This window comes from Postia placenta (genome assembly GCF_002117355.1).
Source record: "Postia placenta MAD-698-R-SB12 unplaced genomic scaffold POSPLAscaffold_3, whole genome shotgun sequence".
NCBI classification, from domain to species: Eukaryota; Fungi; Basidiomycota; class Agaricomycetes; order Polyporales; family Adustoporiaceae; genus Rhodonia; species Rhodonia placenta.
The window spans coordinates 1,424,593-1,439,202 of NW_020169834.1; the positions used below are offsets into that span (position 1 = coordinate 1,424,593).

Below are 14,610 nucleotides of genomic sequence, written 5' to 3' on the forward strand. Positions count from 1 at the left end.
TCACGCTGGCCGTTGAGCATGTCTTACCAGATTTGCACAACCGCTTCTGGTGAGGATGAGGCTCCTTCAGAACCAACAGACAGGCGAAGAGTCGTGATGAGGCGATACGAGGGATGGGGTGGAGGACGGAAGGAATCTAAAGTCCAATCCCTGTATACTGCTGCACGGGGTTGCACTTGGCTCCATCGTTGTGATTGGGTCAAACAGATGCGTCTCCGGATGAGAGCGATCTGCAAGAATTCGAACACCACGCGTTCGTTCGCCACAATGCTTGATGTCTTCCAATCTGCAGGTTCTGGTGTTCATAACGAGCAGCATCGAACTGCCTGTTACCTCAAAGTCGGAAATGCCGACGTCTTCTGGGCTGATCGCTGCTAACACGCTGGAGAGTTTCGCAGTTTCTGACTCAGGTGAAGCGATCTACCCCTTCGAGGGTTTTTATTTAGCACGGCTCAGGCATCAGCTTGGAGATCGTTTCCAGTTCTTCTCGGAAGAGACCGCCCTCCACGCTCTCCAGTGTATTCATCAGCTAGGCTTCATGCAGCGGTTGGACTCCGAACCAGACATCCTTGGCGACACAACAACGCCTGAATCTGTCTTGTCATTGCGCATGATAGCAGAGGGTATTCCAATTGACCAAATCCGATCATTGAAAGCCAAAGAGCACCTTGTCAGGGCTCTAGATTTTCAGGAGGTAATCTTGGTTCCAACAGCAAGTAACCACCTTTATCATATCCAGTACCAAGGTGCACAATCTCACATCGGAGGTCTGTCCTAAACAATTTGATGTTGATCCTCGATTGTGCCGAGCCATGCGATATTGCACCGGCCATAATGTATAATGGGTGGCCCGTACGCGGAAGGAATCCACTGCTAATAAGATCCATCTTCGTCGACGTGCCGCTGGAACTCTTTGTTCACACTGGGGACATGGTGTCGCTGACGTTCATTGCGCTGAAGAACCTCCAGAAGCGTGCCTTTCGGAGGACTTTGGGAATTCTTACCGCTAATGTCAGCTATGAGCTTCGCCAGTTGGCCCTGTCAGCTTGTCATAAAATTATCAAGAGATGGTCAATGCTCATCAGCAACTTTGCAATGTAGGACACTTTCTACCAAGAAAAGCAGCCGCTTATTTGCTATTTGTGAAGTGATGCTGTCGAAACTGCAGTACAATTATTGAATTCTCTCGACTACGAGCACAATAGCGGAGACGTCTTGGTAGATCAGCTCAAGACGTTCCTGACAACAGCGCGGCTCTTAATGTGAATGCATTTCTCGTCGTAAATCTTGCGGCCCATTTATTCTGTGGCAGGTTTGCGTCTGGAGGGCTATTTTCTGTGCACGATGAGACTAATCTCTCTACTCAACATAGCTGATCCTTCGGAATTATCATAGACTCTTATCATCCGACTTCTTTACCATCACTCGGTTGGCAGCGGCACCAGAATCAAAGCCAGGATACGCTCCAGCTGCACACGAATCCCTAAGGGATACACTCTAGGACATTGGACAACGACCCGGATACGTTCATTCGACGTCTCACAAGCAGCGTCATGAGCATCCTGGAGGCTGATGCGCGTGTTGGCAATCACAGTAAGTAAAGATGGCTCACTTCAGCACATATCCCAGATGAAACGCTTACCAGCCGATGGCCTCCACTATGTGGACCACCGTCGCAGACCTACTTTGATTCTTGCGTCAGGCCCGCATCGCCGCATTGGATGTCTCGTCAGAAGCAAATATCATTGGCCGATTACGCGGCGTCGTCTAGGGCGAAGCCGAGGTCAGTTCTAACTCTAGAATCACTTGCCAAACTGCTGACACACAGTCTAAACGGATAGCTTACGCGGATGATGCAGAGCTTGACAGAACCGCAAGCCCATATACCACATGAGTACTATGTGAGTCAAATCGATACAGAGATGCGGACGGAGGAAAGGCTCCATGCAGCGGAACGGTATGATTCACTTCCGGAGAAAGGACGAAGATCAGTTAGCTAAAGCTGGGTGTTGCCACTGTGGAATGTAATAGTTACCCTCGATGTTGTACAGTACCTATACTAGAAAGAAACAAAAGCTATATGCCATACGAGAGCACCAATTCCCGCATCGGCGAGCGCTTTGACTTGGCCACACACGAGGTATGCCCACAGTGGTTTTGAGACCCACGCACAGCCGCGAAGCATGTCAGCCAGAAGGCGCATGTCGCACATCGTAGTCCATATATAACATCCAGTGCGACACAGACGCCAATAGATCTGACAGTCTCGTCTCGTCGCGAATGTGCCCAAGGAATCGGATTGCGAACAACTTCAATGGCTGTGTTTGGATCCAAGGACCATGTCCACCAGAAATACGCCGAGAATCCAATAAAAATAGTTGGCGTATGAATAGGCCATTGACCCCTTCTCGGTTCCTGCTCACTTACAATAGCTAGACCTATGAAGATTGCAACGGCTGATATACCAGTGACGAGTGTGAATGCGGGTATACGGACAGCCCATTCACGGGACGGAAACATGTTGTGAATTGGGCTTGACTCGTCGAAGAACGGCTGAGCATAATGATGAGGCGGCTTGCATTAGCGACTAGGCCACAACTTACCAGCAATACTGCCCATATAGTGTAAGATGTGAAAAGAAACCCCGAAGTGCAAAGCATTGCTGTTCCTTTCACCTGGTCACTGACCATCTCTTGGAGCATTAGCGCATGCGGAATCACAGTCGCAAACTGCTTACCATAGAGTCCAAAATATTTGGTCCAACTCAGCGGATCGGTTTTATGTACCGTCGCCGGTGCGTCGACCGCGTTACATAGCGGTGGGAGCCTAGTCAAGAACGGGAATCCAAAGCTTCAACTTGAGTACTATTACTAGACTCGAATTCGGCTGAAGTCACTCACGTGCCTTGCGCGAGAGCAGTGATCGACCGTACTTGAGCCGTACTCAGACTCTCCGCAACGACGCGCCTATACATTGCTTCATCCGTTTCCCTTGACGCGTTTTGCTCCGGTCTTTTGAAACTTGTGCCTGGTAAAAGGAACAGGGAGACATACTTTACGACAAGCGAGTAAGAGATATCTGGCGTATGGAGCCTCCTGCATTCGGGTCTCTGGCCCATGTACGCATACTGTTTCTACCTGTCGGATCCATCCACAGGGAGGCATATGAAAAATGGGCAGCGGAAATCCGAAGCTTTGATCATATTCCGCTCGGCGACATACCGGCTGACATGAGAGACGAGAGAGGTGGGCGAGCTGATGTCCCTGCCCGCCCGTACAAACCACTAATATACTCCCTTAGCCCGTTTCATGCCCAATCCTCTGGCGAATGGACACCTACACCTCAACTTCCAATCTCACCCGCCGTCCCTCTCGCACCAGTCTCTCGGTCTCTTCCGGCCGTCCGAGCTCCCCCTCGGTGTCATTGGTATCGCATCTTGCTCTCGCTCCGACTCCATGTCCTCCATTCTATCCTCGTTCCGGAACTCAACGGCTGGACTGCCGTCTCAAGGGTCTATATTTCCAGTAGCGCAAACTTGCTTCGTCTTCGAAGAGAATGATGCGAATCTGGACGTCGGTGATCGCTTCCCTGGGCTGGTTGTAATTCCTAGTATGATGGGAAACAAGCGAGTGCATCTTGGTACACTGCTTGCCGGCCTATGCTCACAGATACTTGCGAATTTCGCTACGTTGGTTCGTTGCCCCTCTTGCCATCGCATGCTGCTTACGCATCTTAGTGCAGATGCAATCTCTCGAAAGTCCCCTTGGGAACGAATATCTGAATAGCACACTCTTCCCCACACTTCCGCCTACATCGGAGATACCTCAATCATTAGAAGACGAGGGTCGGGATTCAATACCACCTCTTCCTTCTCGTAACAGCCAGCCAGACCTGGGATCGAATGGAATGGCCCGGTCAAAGGTAACTTCAGCCCTCAAACGTGTCTCCACTGGGCCGGGCTTAGCTCCCACTCGACATTCAAGCTTGCCGCCAACCCCAGCAACAGCCAAAAAGCGTCCAGGCGCCATAGGCGCCGCTTCTTCTCACGGCAGATTGTTCAAAGTCCTTGGAGACCTATTTCTACTCGCGGGAAGACATCAAGATGCTTCCGTATGGTACATTGTTCCATCCCTGATGTTGTATTAAGATCTACCGTTGAGCGGTAATAACAGGTACACCGAAGCGATCGCGTTATTCAAAGGACCGCAAGATACGGCATGGCAGGCGTCTGCATTGGAGGGATTGGCTACAATCCCAGTAGTCGAAGCCTGGTCCTCCAATATTGGAACGGTTCGTGACGAGTACGTGGATTGGGGCCAAGGAAAACACATTGACTATGAAGTTCTTTAGATCAGTACAGGAGACAGAGAGCCATGGCAAGACACCGTCGATAAATTAAACCAGGCTACCGCTCTATACCAAAAATCTGCCGCTCCCTCGGAACCAGAAACAACATACCCAATTCTCGCTTACCTATTTGCGCAGTGTGTCATCAGACATACCTCCCTCCTCTTCGCGGTCTGGTGTTCCAAAGGCTGGGGTCCTCTTGCGTTTGCACAAATGGTGCACCCAGGACTGAACCCCTATTTCCCACTCCCCAGTTCGGCTGACGCTAACACGGACTCGAATGGAATAACAGTCACTGTACCCAAGCCTCAGTTACGTCCATCCTACGCGGAAATGGAGCGTCTTACTACGATTTCAGGGATATCTCGCGCTCAGATCGCGACTGTCCTTGCTCAGGTCCACGGCCCCTGGCTACTGCATCTGGGTGCACGTGAACGGATTGTTATTTTGCAGACAGTCGCCGGGATGTACGGCGCTCTGGGTTACATGCGCAAGGAGGCGTATATCTTGCGCGAGCTGTTGGGTTCCGTAATGGACTTGGTAGTCTGCGGACGCGAAGAAGGCGGTGCAGGACGGACTGCTACTGGACTAGGAATTCGGCTGCCTTCAGGTCCAGGTAATACTACCCAGGGTACCGTAGGCGTCAGGGAGAACCAACGGGTCGAAGGAAATGAAAGTGTCTTGAGGATCATCAAGCACATCTGTCGGGTGCATGGAGTCGACCTTGAAGCTGTGAAATTGGTAGATTTCGGAGCCACCGGTGGCAAGGCAAGAACAGAAGAGCAAGACGTTGATGAAGACCAGGAGGATGAAATGCTCGACTCGCATCAAGACCCATTCGGTTGGCCTGAGCTTCAAATTGGCATCGTCCGCGAAGCAATCGCCGTTGCGGAGGCGCTTCCTGGTATGTCTCCCTTGTAAGCGCACCCAGCCAGTGTCTGAAGGCAAGGCACCCTTTCAGACTACCCCTCTGTCGCACAATTCTCGCTATCGTCCCTTAAGGTTCTGCATCCGGTTATGAGTCAAAGTGACCAATTTCACTTGTATCATACGGCCACACGGGCCCTCGCGACAGCCATTCGGAGGGGTGACAGACGGACGGTGGCGTACTGGGCTGGACGGCCGATCGTCAGCATTGAAGTGCTTCCGTGAGTTAAGCGTTCTGTTTACTGCACTAAGCATGGGCTCATTACTTCCAGATTGCCTCTCATTCGGTTGCCGATACAGAAACCCAAGTCACTTTTAGCATTGTCAGATGGGCAGTCGAATATGAATCCTGTCATTGCCGGCATGAAAGATCCATTCCTCTACAATCCCCGGAAAACAATGTCAGGACAGGTCACCCTAATTTCTCTATCCTCGTCACATATGTCCTACTTATGTTTCATCCGAATAGGTTCAAAGCATATTAGTACAGAACGAGAAATTTGAGGTGGTCGTGACATTACGAAATCCATTCGTTTTCGACCTTCAGCTTGAAAGCCTTGCGCTCAGGTATTCTCTCAGTCGTAGCCATGACAAAATAACACGCTGACTTATCGCTTGCGAGACCAGTACATCTGGCGCACGCATCGAATCAGAGAGTGTACCTGTCATCGTACCAGCAAACACATACCATCCCGTGGTGCTGACCGGGAAGGCGCTTGAAGCGGGCCCACTCGTGATACGCGGTTGTATTGTTCAAACCCCTGGCGGTGTGCCTCGAGAATACGCCTTGCCACTATCCTCTGATGACGATGACGATAGGCGGAACCGAAGGCGAAGTGCACTGGACACAGAGACGGGGCGATCGAAACACGCGGGGTTGGATTCGCGGCCTTGGGAGCGTGCGAGGAAACGTATCAGCAAGAGCGCAGTCGCATCCTCAAGCACACCCAGTGTGCGCTATCTGCAGTGTACAGTGGCTCCAGAACAACCTCTCTTGCGTATACGGCGGACATCGTTAACTCATGGCGCGGTCATGCTCTATGACGGAGAAACGTATGCCACCCTCCCCTATAAGTTAGGTTCAATATTCATGCATGCCTTCTTAGATCGTTTGTGCGCATAACCCTGGAAAATGTCTCTTCGTTACCCGTCGACTTCATGCGGCTCACTTTTGATGACTCGACAATCGCCCCTGCCCAACAGTCTCTTGCGGATGGAGAGCTGTCGGTCTTCGACACCTACGAGACGGAGTATGATCTGATGCACAGGGCTGTCTTCAACTGGGATGGCACCGGTGATATGCAACGAGTTGCCCCCGGCGACAAAACAACTATCACTGTGAGATGTTTCGGCAAAGTGGGTTGGTGCGTACTATCTTTGGTTCACTTTTTCTGTATAATTGATTGGACGTAAACCTGTCTAGTACAAGTGGCGCTATCCACGTATCGTATGGTCATGTCGAACGCGAAACGCCTGAAGATTCATCAGACGTTCTATACACTCGACAACTCTCATACCCCGTAGTGGTCACTGTCTACCACATGCTTGAATGTCATGCGATGGACATTGTACCATACTCCACGATTATCTCTTTCGCATCGTCTCTTTCAGATGAGGACTCGGACTCTCCCGTAGTACACGCAAGGAAAGCCCTTCTCAATGTTGGGGACGTGGCGGACTGGTGCTTGTTCACCATCGACGTTCGTAACACGTACGGCTTGCCCTTCGAGGTAACATTCGAACGCCACGAACCAGGTCTGTCTCAAAAGTCTTCTCGCATGAGACCATCGCTCATTCGCTGGGGCTTCAGACTATGTATCAACAACTTGTCTTGTACCGCCAGGCTCAACTTCACGGTATGTGTTCCGTGTCGTGACTTGGACGCAGTGGTATTGATCCACCGTGAACTAAGCCTTATCATACCTATCAAGAAAATGCTTCTATCAGAAGAGCACATCTCAAAACCGATACCTACACTCTCTGACCGGCAGTTCGTTGTGGCCAAGTCGAGCTTGACATCGTCAGAAGAGAAGGCGCAGCGTGAGTTGTTTTGGTATCGAGAAGAACTCTTCAAGGCCGTCAGTGGGCGATGGAAAGAAGTGAGCTCTAGTGAACGACGTTTGTATTGGCTACTCACGGGATTCCAGAGTGGCGGTACACGCTCTGGCGAACTATCGTTACGCAAGCAACGACTAACGCTCCCTATGCTGGAGGCCTTACGGACGGAGACGGCACGCGTGGAGATGTCCCTCCTCAGCTATGATGACGACCGAACGGTGCCTGTGCCCATTGACCCTTCGGGCTCTAAATCCCTCCCTCCTCCTCATGAGTTCGTATATTTGCAGACGAGGGTTACAAACCTCTCTGGTGAGCAATTTGCCCTTATTATTTGCCCGCATGGCCTAACTGAATGTGCTCGAAGCTTCGGAGCTCGTTCTCACACTCACCTTATCCTTGGAGCCTGCACAACATGTCCTTTTTCAAGGCACGATCAGAGACGTTCCCATAGGGCGGTTGGCTCCAGGCGAGTCGCAAGTAGCAGATACACCTGTCGTCTTTGTATCAGGCGGACGGTTCGACTGTTCCGCCGAAGTCCATGCGCTTGGTCTCGCAGCGCCGTCGAGTCAAGTCGGCCGGGGCCAGCTCCGAGCAGTTGTCAATGTCGAGCCCACATAGCAAGAACCTACTTGATCACAAATGCTCGCGGGGCACAGGCCCAAGGCTCATTGGCCTGCACCCACCCAGGAGCCATACCAAGATATAAAGATATGCGCAGTAAGGCCGTGCACCATAGAGTACACGAGATCTCATTGGAATGCCCCAGTAATGTACAGCATTCCAACTAGTTGGTAGCAACATAAGTTATTTAGTCAAATTCAGAGTCTTCCTGCTTGAATGTAGCACTGTATGCGAGGATGGTTCCGTAGACCAGACTGGACATTTATTAGCACGGCCTGTCCATTGATTATCTGAACATGCACTCACGCTCCGCCCGCGATCGACATGACGCATGCTCCTGGTCGAATTACCTCTGAATGCGCCAACACAAGAGGGAATGCAAAGCCAGTGACTACAATTGTCGCGGTTATAAAGCGGCCAATGTCACTTCGTCCTGGACCGTCGTAGTCGGCGGAGAATTCGTCGCCTCCGCAGCTCGCAGACAGTGCATTGGGAAGGGGTGCGAGTACAAATGTCAGGGCTATATGGCATCTTCAGTGTACAAGCCAGGATATCTATAGGCCGCACATACCAACAAGAAGAGGCAGCCAGTTCGCCCAGAGTGCGCAAGAGAGGATGATAAGCAGGAACCCCACGGCCAACACGAAGGAGAGAAGTATGACCGCTACGGAATACGCGTGAGTATGTCAACGTCCAAACCAGCGGTGTACTGACTCTTGATGCCTGCGTGTGCCATGGTGCGGTGTGCGAAGGTCGGCGTTTAGCTGGACGTCGTGGGCGTAACAGTTCAATAGTGGAGCAAGTGCCTTGCGCAGTGCCACCGCTGCGCGCTTCAATCACACTCGGAAGGTAGCAGGCGCCCAATGCTTCACCTCGAAAAGCACGCCGGTGTTGTTCTGCCCAAACGCCACTGAAATTTACCGCACAGCATGTCTGTCTCATTTATGAAGCACCAGTGCTAACACAAACATATCCGTGCCATGCCGATTCTGTCTGCGAGTGAAACAATAATGGTATCACAAATTATGCAAAGTGCCTCTATGAGATTGCTATATGTCGTGGATCCAATCATGCATTGGTATTAGGAGCAATGTCTGTTCAGCATCTCGTGTACTCCGCGATAGACTTCCAGAATGACCGGGAAACGAGGTAGCAGGTTCTAACAACATTGCATTGAGCGCGAGCAATCTTTCTCGCGAAACAATGGCTTACCTCATAAGCCACACGGAGACTGAGGGTATCTTGCTGAGAATAATGAATGGCAGCCAGGTAGTAGCGCACATTCCAGCCCCACAGCCCTTCGTTTATGATGAAGTCCTGGAGTGACGCGAGTGGAACGAAACGGCGATGCGCGAATAACGGCATTGGAGGGTACCCTCGATGTGTTTCAAATTGCAAGCCGAGTGCGGGAAGGACTATCACTGACTCTGCGGCATGACGTGCACTTTGATCAGGTCATCGTGATGCGAATGGTTTGTTTGGCAAGCACTCACCCCATAGGACCCTAGTGCATCGCGCATACACATATAAAGACCACGTTGTGATTAATGCCAGCATTGAAAGGGAATTAGCGGTCAGCTAGAAACTGTCTGAGCATAACCGTCAAGCTCTCAAACCGGTAGCTCACCGAAGACCATAGCCAAGCGACCAGCACTGTCGCGACCACGTCCTGCCAGTATGTTTGGAGGTTGGTACTCCGTGCGCCGCGAATAAGTGGGCTGGCCACTCTATATTCACGCCAAGCGGAACATTCTATGAGTGTTAGCTCAGGATGCTCCAGTAAGGGTGCCACGCGGCGCATGCCATTAGACTTGGCCTTTCTGCCAGCACCGTACTAGGTGTTGGTCGTGCGACGTGCGTCGAAAGCAGGATGAATCCGAGCGCCCGCAGGCTTGATGAGCTGCAGCCAAGGGGGGTTCGTTAGAACTTGCGGCGACCCTATTGATTGGGATCAGGGGTCCAGATTTAGCTTTTCAAGCCAAATCTGCCAAATTTCTTCTGTGCGATGCAAATCATGCGTTGTTGACCTCCGAATTTTCGGAGCTTCATCGTTACTGTATTCTGCGTCTCTGGAGATAGTTTTGGTCCAGATTGACCGTGGTCTGACCACTCTATGTCTTCGTACGCCCTCAGCTGACATAACTATCTTATCTTGATCCTAGATATCGCATGACTCAAAATCTAATTTGTTTCCGACAAATTAGATTCAAGTCATGTGATGCCACAGGATCGCCCACGTCCCTCTCCACCTCTCTGCATGGGCATGCACATTCACTGGACTCGGGACTCTGTTCAGTTCACTTAATTATACCACCAATATACATCAGAGAGGTCATTGACCATACATCCTGAGTGTCGGTGCAAAGCAGCTACCAGACATGATCATGTGTCCTAATCTAATCTTATCCAAGTAGTAGTGGAAGAACCTGTACCAGGGGTCTTGCCGCTCACATCATTCATCAGCAAAACTAATTCTATCCTGTAAGGCTTCTATAAGGCTTTTAGAACGCGCCACAATCGATGCAATCGCTCGTAATTATTGCGGTGGTTTGATAAGGCATTATAGCGCTCACGCAAAATGCCAATGTTCGCAATCGATGCCAGAGGTGCAATTCTGATGACGTCCAGCCAATTGATGCCATATTTGAGTTGCCTTATAATACAATGCAAGACATCACAAGATATGTACAAACTGCCCATACAAGCATCTATTCCCGTTTGTGCTGTCATATATGAGGTCGCCAGGATTCTAAGAACATGCCAGACTGAGCGACTGTTTCCTTATGGGCATCACATTGCTGAGGCGCTTTTTGCCAGTCATCACAGTTGCTCAGACAGCTCGCAGACATCAAGTCAAGGAGATGTATTGTGTGCACAGAAATACAAGTACTACTATTTTACAATGTACGAGCAAGATACATCACTGGGTCTTTGCAAGACATGCTCAAGCACCAATAGCCACGGTTGATAACCGATCTGTATATATAGAGTCAGTTTGTGTTATGATAGATAACATGCATACTCACTTAGTCCACCACTGCGAAAGCATGCTCGGCTGCTTGAGGTGCAACAGTCCAGTCAAAAATCGCTATTGCTCCAGACAGACAATGGCGAGCAACGTACCAGGATCACTCCGACTGCACAGCCTATGTAGCAGTTGGCCAGTAGATCGGAGATATCATTGAGTGTTCCTCAAAGCTCGGACTTGAGTTGGTTGGAAAGACAAAAGCGACTCGAAGTCAAGTATGGGAGGTCCTGCTTGGAAGGACCATGGTCCTATATATGTCTAGAGTGTGGGTCGAACTTTTCCAAAGCAGTCAGACATTGAAAATTCCATGCTATCAGCGGGGCAGCGGAGAATTCAGGGTGTCACAGTCACCCTAACCTAGACCATGCATAGCTCTGGCTATTTGATATGGCAGTAAATTCACTCACATACGGATCTCAGTGTTGCATAGAGACAGCGGCCACACTCACGTCATGTCCGTGTTGGCCGGGAATCCAGTGCCCAGCGAGTCCCTGCTAGACCCTACGTGTGCGAAGCGCATGAAGGCAATTGAAACATGATCCTTATGCTGCCAGGTTGATCGGGAGACTACAGATGCAGAGCGATTGATAAAATAAATATATGTCTATCAAATGCCAGTCTTCATGGGGGATGCCCACAGAAGAGCATAGTAAGTTTGACTCGAGATACAAAAATGATTGCATCCAAGAAACAGAGCGGAACCATACCCCTCAGATGGCAATTCTAGGGGAAATCGAGCTTGGATAGTTATGCGTCGGCATTCCTCGAGGGTGTAACCCTAACCTACACGTGAGTAACCATGAGGTAATACCAGATCTCCCAATTCTGCTGCACGTTCGCAATCACTCGGCATACGGTCGGCCTTCTTGCAAGCCTCATACAAGCCCTGTCAAACCGGGGAATTTATGCCTCAGGATGACAACAGCCCTCCAATTATGTTGAGTGCCTCTCGAATATCATCATCATTGTACCTACATTATAAATACCTTGTCAGGGGTTTATTGCGGGCGGGAATGCTGGTGCGTATTGGTCACCGGCATAAGGCACTGGCATTTTTCAGAGGTTTCGCTGATGTTAGGGCTGCAGCCACCACCCACCTCAGACTTGTAAGCCTGACACCCTACGGCTTCATAAACTGACAACGCTATATACAAAAATGGAGTATTTCACAGAGCTCTCAATCTCTCTCAGGCGGAGACCCGGGAGCTGACTCCAAGACATGCATGAATTTCATGAACCGCTGGTCAGGATCATAACTCTCGTTCTTCGGGCGAGACCTGCTGTCAGCCTCTCAGTATCTCCTCATAAGTGGGATCCTTCCGAATTGCCGTACCTCCTTCGCGTCAGTGGCTGGTCCCTGGTTATATTGCCCTAGTGCCCTTGGTCGCAGCATGGTTCTGTCGACTACTTACTTTTCTGCGTTGCTGCAAGCCTTGAGCTTGACGCAAGGACTTTACAAGCCGACTCCAGCGTACCCCACTTCGCCTCAAGCTGTATATCCAGGGCTCGACAGAGGAGTGCAGCCATCGTCATCGTATGACGGGTTTACGACACCCCATGCGGTCGAAAATGGCAGTGCGTATTCGCAACTCTCATCTACTCAGACAAACTATGCGCAAGATGATGCAGACGCATGCAATGTCATCCCATATGAGGCATCGCTCATCGAGGACCAGACGTTTCCACCGTTCGATCAAGCGAAGGCGAATGTATATCGCTACAGACAGCAGCAGGCAGTCAATCTGGGATCTTGGCGAGTCTTGTAGTCTCGCTCAGAGCGTTGTTACTAACACATTGAACCTTCAGGTTCGTACATGAAAATTGGATGACGCCTTCTGTGTTCGCCTGCGCGGCTGGGCAGCAGCTCTCGGAACTAGACGTTGCATCAGGCTGGAACTCGACTGCTAATGCGCGCTCAGTTCTGGAGCATCATTGGGATACTTTTATCAACCAAAGTGATTTCGAATACCTTGCTAGCATTGGGATCAACACTGTCCGACTTCCGATTGGTTACTGGAGCTTGGGACCTGCTTTCTGTCAGGGTACACCTTTCGAGAACGTCTCCAATGTCTACCAAAATTCATGGATCAGAGTGGCCCGAGCAATCAACATGGCTGGCGAGGCGGGCATGGGCGTCTTGGTTGACCTGCACGGGGCTCCTGGCAGCCAAAACGGACAACCACACTCTGGGATTTCTGACGGCGTCACTGGTCTATTCGACAGCCCGACGTACATGAACATGACAATAGCCGTGCTCACTTTTCTGACAGAGCAGCTGGCTAACGTCTCCAATATTGTCGGTATTGAGATCTTGAACGAGCCTCAGAACGTGCCTGAGCTTCCTGACTTTTGTGAGTCGCTCTTTATATTCTCGTGCGCAACTCTCTGATGCACGACATTTGAAGATACACGGGCCATCTCGGCCATGAGACAAGTCTCGCCTGCAGCTGCCAGCTTCCCTCTCTATATACATGACGGATTTGATCTGGAGCAGTACGCCTCTTATGTCGCAAACCGAACGGACTTCGTTGTCGTGGACCATCATTCCTACTTTGTGTTCACTCCTTCCGACGATGCAGAACCCGCCTCTCAGCACACAGCAGACGTTGAAGGCTACATATCGACATCTATAGCCACGGCATCGACGCAAGCACGCAGGAATCTAGTCATCGATGAGTGGTCTTGTGCTCTGACACCACAAAGTCTGGCAAATGAGTCGGACCCGAACCAGTCCCGCAGAGACTTCTGCACAGGCCAGATGGTCATGTATGCTAACACAAGTGCGGGTTGGGGATTCTGGGGTATGACCTTTCTCTTTCTATAGCATCCTGTGACTAACGATACGGCCGCAAGCTTATAACAAGGAGGATTGCACCGACGACCCAGGGTGGTGCTTCAAGTCTGCTGTCGGGAACAGCCTGCCTTCTACATTCTTTTCCTACGGACAAGGCCCGCTGACGGATCCTGCGGAACTCCCATCTCTGGCTGACCTCATGGGGGATATGAACGCCCCCTCCACATCGGCGATCCTGGCTAGTGCACAGTCAAACCCAAGTGCGACTACTTCTGAATATGCTTACGATGCCAGTGCAAGCCCTACGACTGCACCTGTAAGCCGAAGAAATTGGTCTCGGAGACATAGGTCCGGTTCAACCTCAAGTTCGCGCAAGCGACACATACTCTCCACTCTGCATGTGCATGGCCGTCGACAGTATGACGGAGCGACCGGTATGTCTCCAGAACAGAAGTCTATCGCCAGGGGATACTCGGACGGCTTCTTGACGGCCAAGATATTTGCCCAGTACGGCATGTCAAAACTTGGCTTCACTGGGCAATACATGAACGACAGCATTGCGAAGCTTGGTACAAGTGTTGTCAAGCCCGGCACAGAAGAGTACTACCAGGATTGGTTCATGAAGGGATTACAAGACGGAGAAAACATCGTCAGCTCTCATGTGGGTCAGTGAACGAATTAATTGGGACAAACGTGTATCGCGGGTTTCCTTTTGTCGGATTTCGGATACCATATATAATTTTAATGTAGTCTCAATATCATCTACTTCTGATACTGCGTTCTACGTGAGCGTCTGACTTGGGTACCTCGGCGCTCGAGATCGTCATGCTCGAGT

The 14,610-nt window shown here is 50.7% G+C and overlaps 4 protein-coding genes across 4 annotated transcripts; 2 read left to right on the forward strand and 2 right to left on the reverse strand.

Annotated features, from left to right (window-relative positions):
- Positions 1 to 18: 18 nt before the first annotated feature.
- Positions 19 to 7,950, forward strand: POSPLADRAFT_1135091 (hypothetical protein; the record flags this gene model as incomplete). Its single annotated transcript, XM_024484543.1, has 20 exons — positions 19 to 141; positions 293 to 767; positions 1,169 to 1,262; positions 1,502 to 1,593; positions 1,703 to 1,783; positions 2,052 to 2,140; positions 3,038 to 3,245; positions 3,301 to 3,692; positions 3,742 to 4,115; positions 4,173 to 4,290; positions 4,351 to 5,251; positions 5,423 to 5,495; positions 5,547 to 5,685; positions 5,744 to 5,841; positions 5,902 to 6,327; positions 6,381 to 6,638; positions 6,698 to 7,130; positions 7,206 to 7,373; positions 7,422 to 7,641; positions 7,697 to 7,950. The coding sequence occupies 20 exons, from the start codon at positions 19 to 21 to the stop codon at positions 7,948 to 7,950; spliced, it is 5,016 nt and encodes a 1,671-aa protein (XP_024341828.1).
- An 85-nt stretch (positions 7,951 to 8,035) lies between these two features.
- On the reverse strand, positions 8,036 to 8,715 carry POSPLADRAFT_1178652 (hypothetical protein). The gene is made up of 4 exons (XM_024488605.1): positions 8,668 to 8,715; positions 8,525 to 8,617; positions 8,260 to 8,473; positions 8,036 to 8,207 (listed from the first exon to the last, which is right to left on the reverse strand). Exons 1-4 carry the CDS (start codon positions 8,687 to 8,689, stop codon positions 8,141 to 8,143), a joined length of 396 nt encoding a protein of 131 aa, XP_024341829.1. The 5' UTR covers positions 8,690 to 8,715; the 3' UTR covers positions 8,036 to 8,140.
- Positions 8,716 to 9,034: 319 nt separating this feature from the next.
- Positions 9,035 to 9,381, reverse strand: POSPLADRAFT_1136040 (hypothetical protein; the record flags this gene model as incomplete). The annotated part of the gene is made up of 2 exons (XM_024484635.1): positions 9,035 to 9,112; positions 9,166 to 9,381. Coding segments are annotated over 2 exons (294 nt in total), but the record flags the coding sequence as incomplete, so codon positions are not given.
- A 2,991-nt stretch (positions 9,382 to 12,372) lies between these two features.
- Positions 12,373 to 14,554, forward strand: POSPLADRAFT_1065042 (glycoside hydrolase family 5 protein; the record flags this gene model as incomplete). The annotated part of the gene is made up of 5 exons (XM_024481895.1): positions 12,373 to 12,743; positions 12,788 to 13,332; positions 13,387 to 13,782; positions 13,835 to 14,091; positions 14,194 to 14,554. 5 exons carry the CDS (start codon positions 12,373 to 12,375, stop codon positions 14,446 to 14,448), a joined length of 1,824 nt encoding a protein of 607 aa, XP_024341831.1. The 3' UTR covers positions 14,449 to 14,554.
- Between the last annotated feature and the right edge of the window lie 56 nt (positions 14,555 to 14,610).

Excerpts from the sequence above, each read along its gene's own strand:
- POSPLADRAFT_1178652 (XM_024488605.1), bottom strand. The coding sequence starts at position 8,689 with ATGGCACACGCAGGCATCAAGA. Across the intron at positions 8,474-8,524 it reads CTGGCTGCCTCTTCTTGTTG|CCCTGACATTTGTACTCGCA; the intron begins GTATGTGCGGCC and ends GATGCCATATAG. Across the intron at positions 8,208-8,259 it reads ATGTCGATCGCGGGCGGAGC|TCTGGTCTACGGAACCATCC; the intron begins GTGAGTGCATGT and ends ATAAATGTCCAG.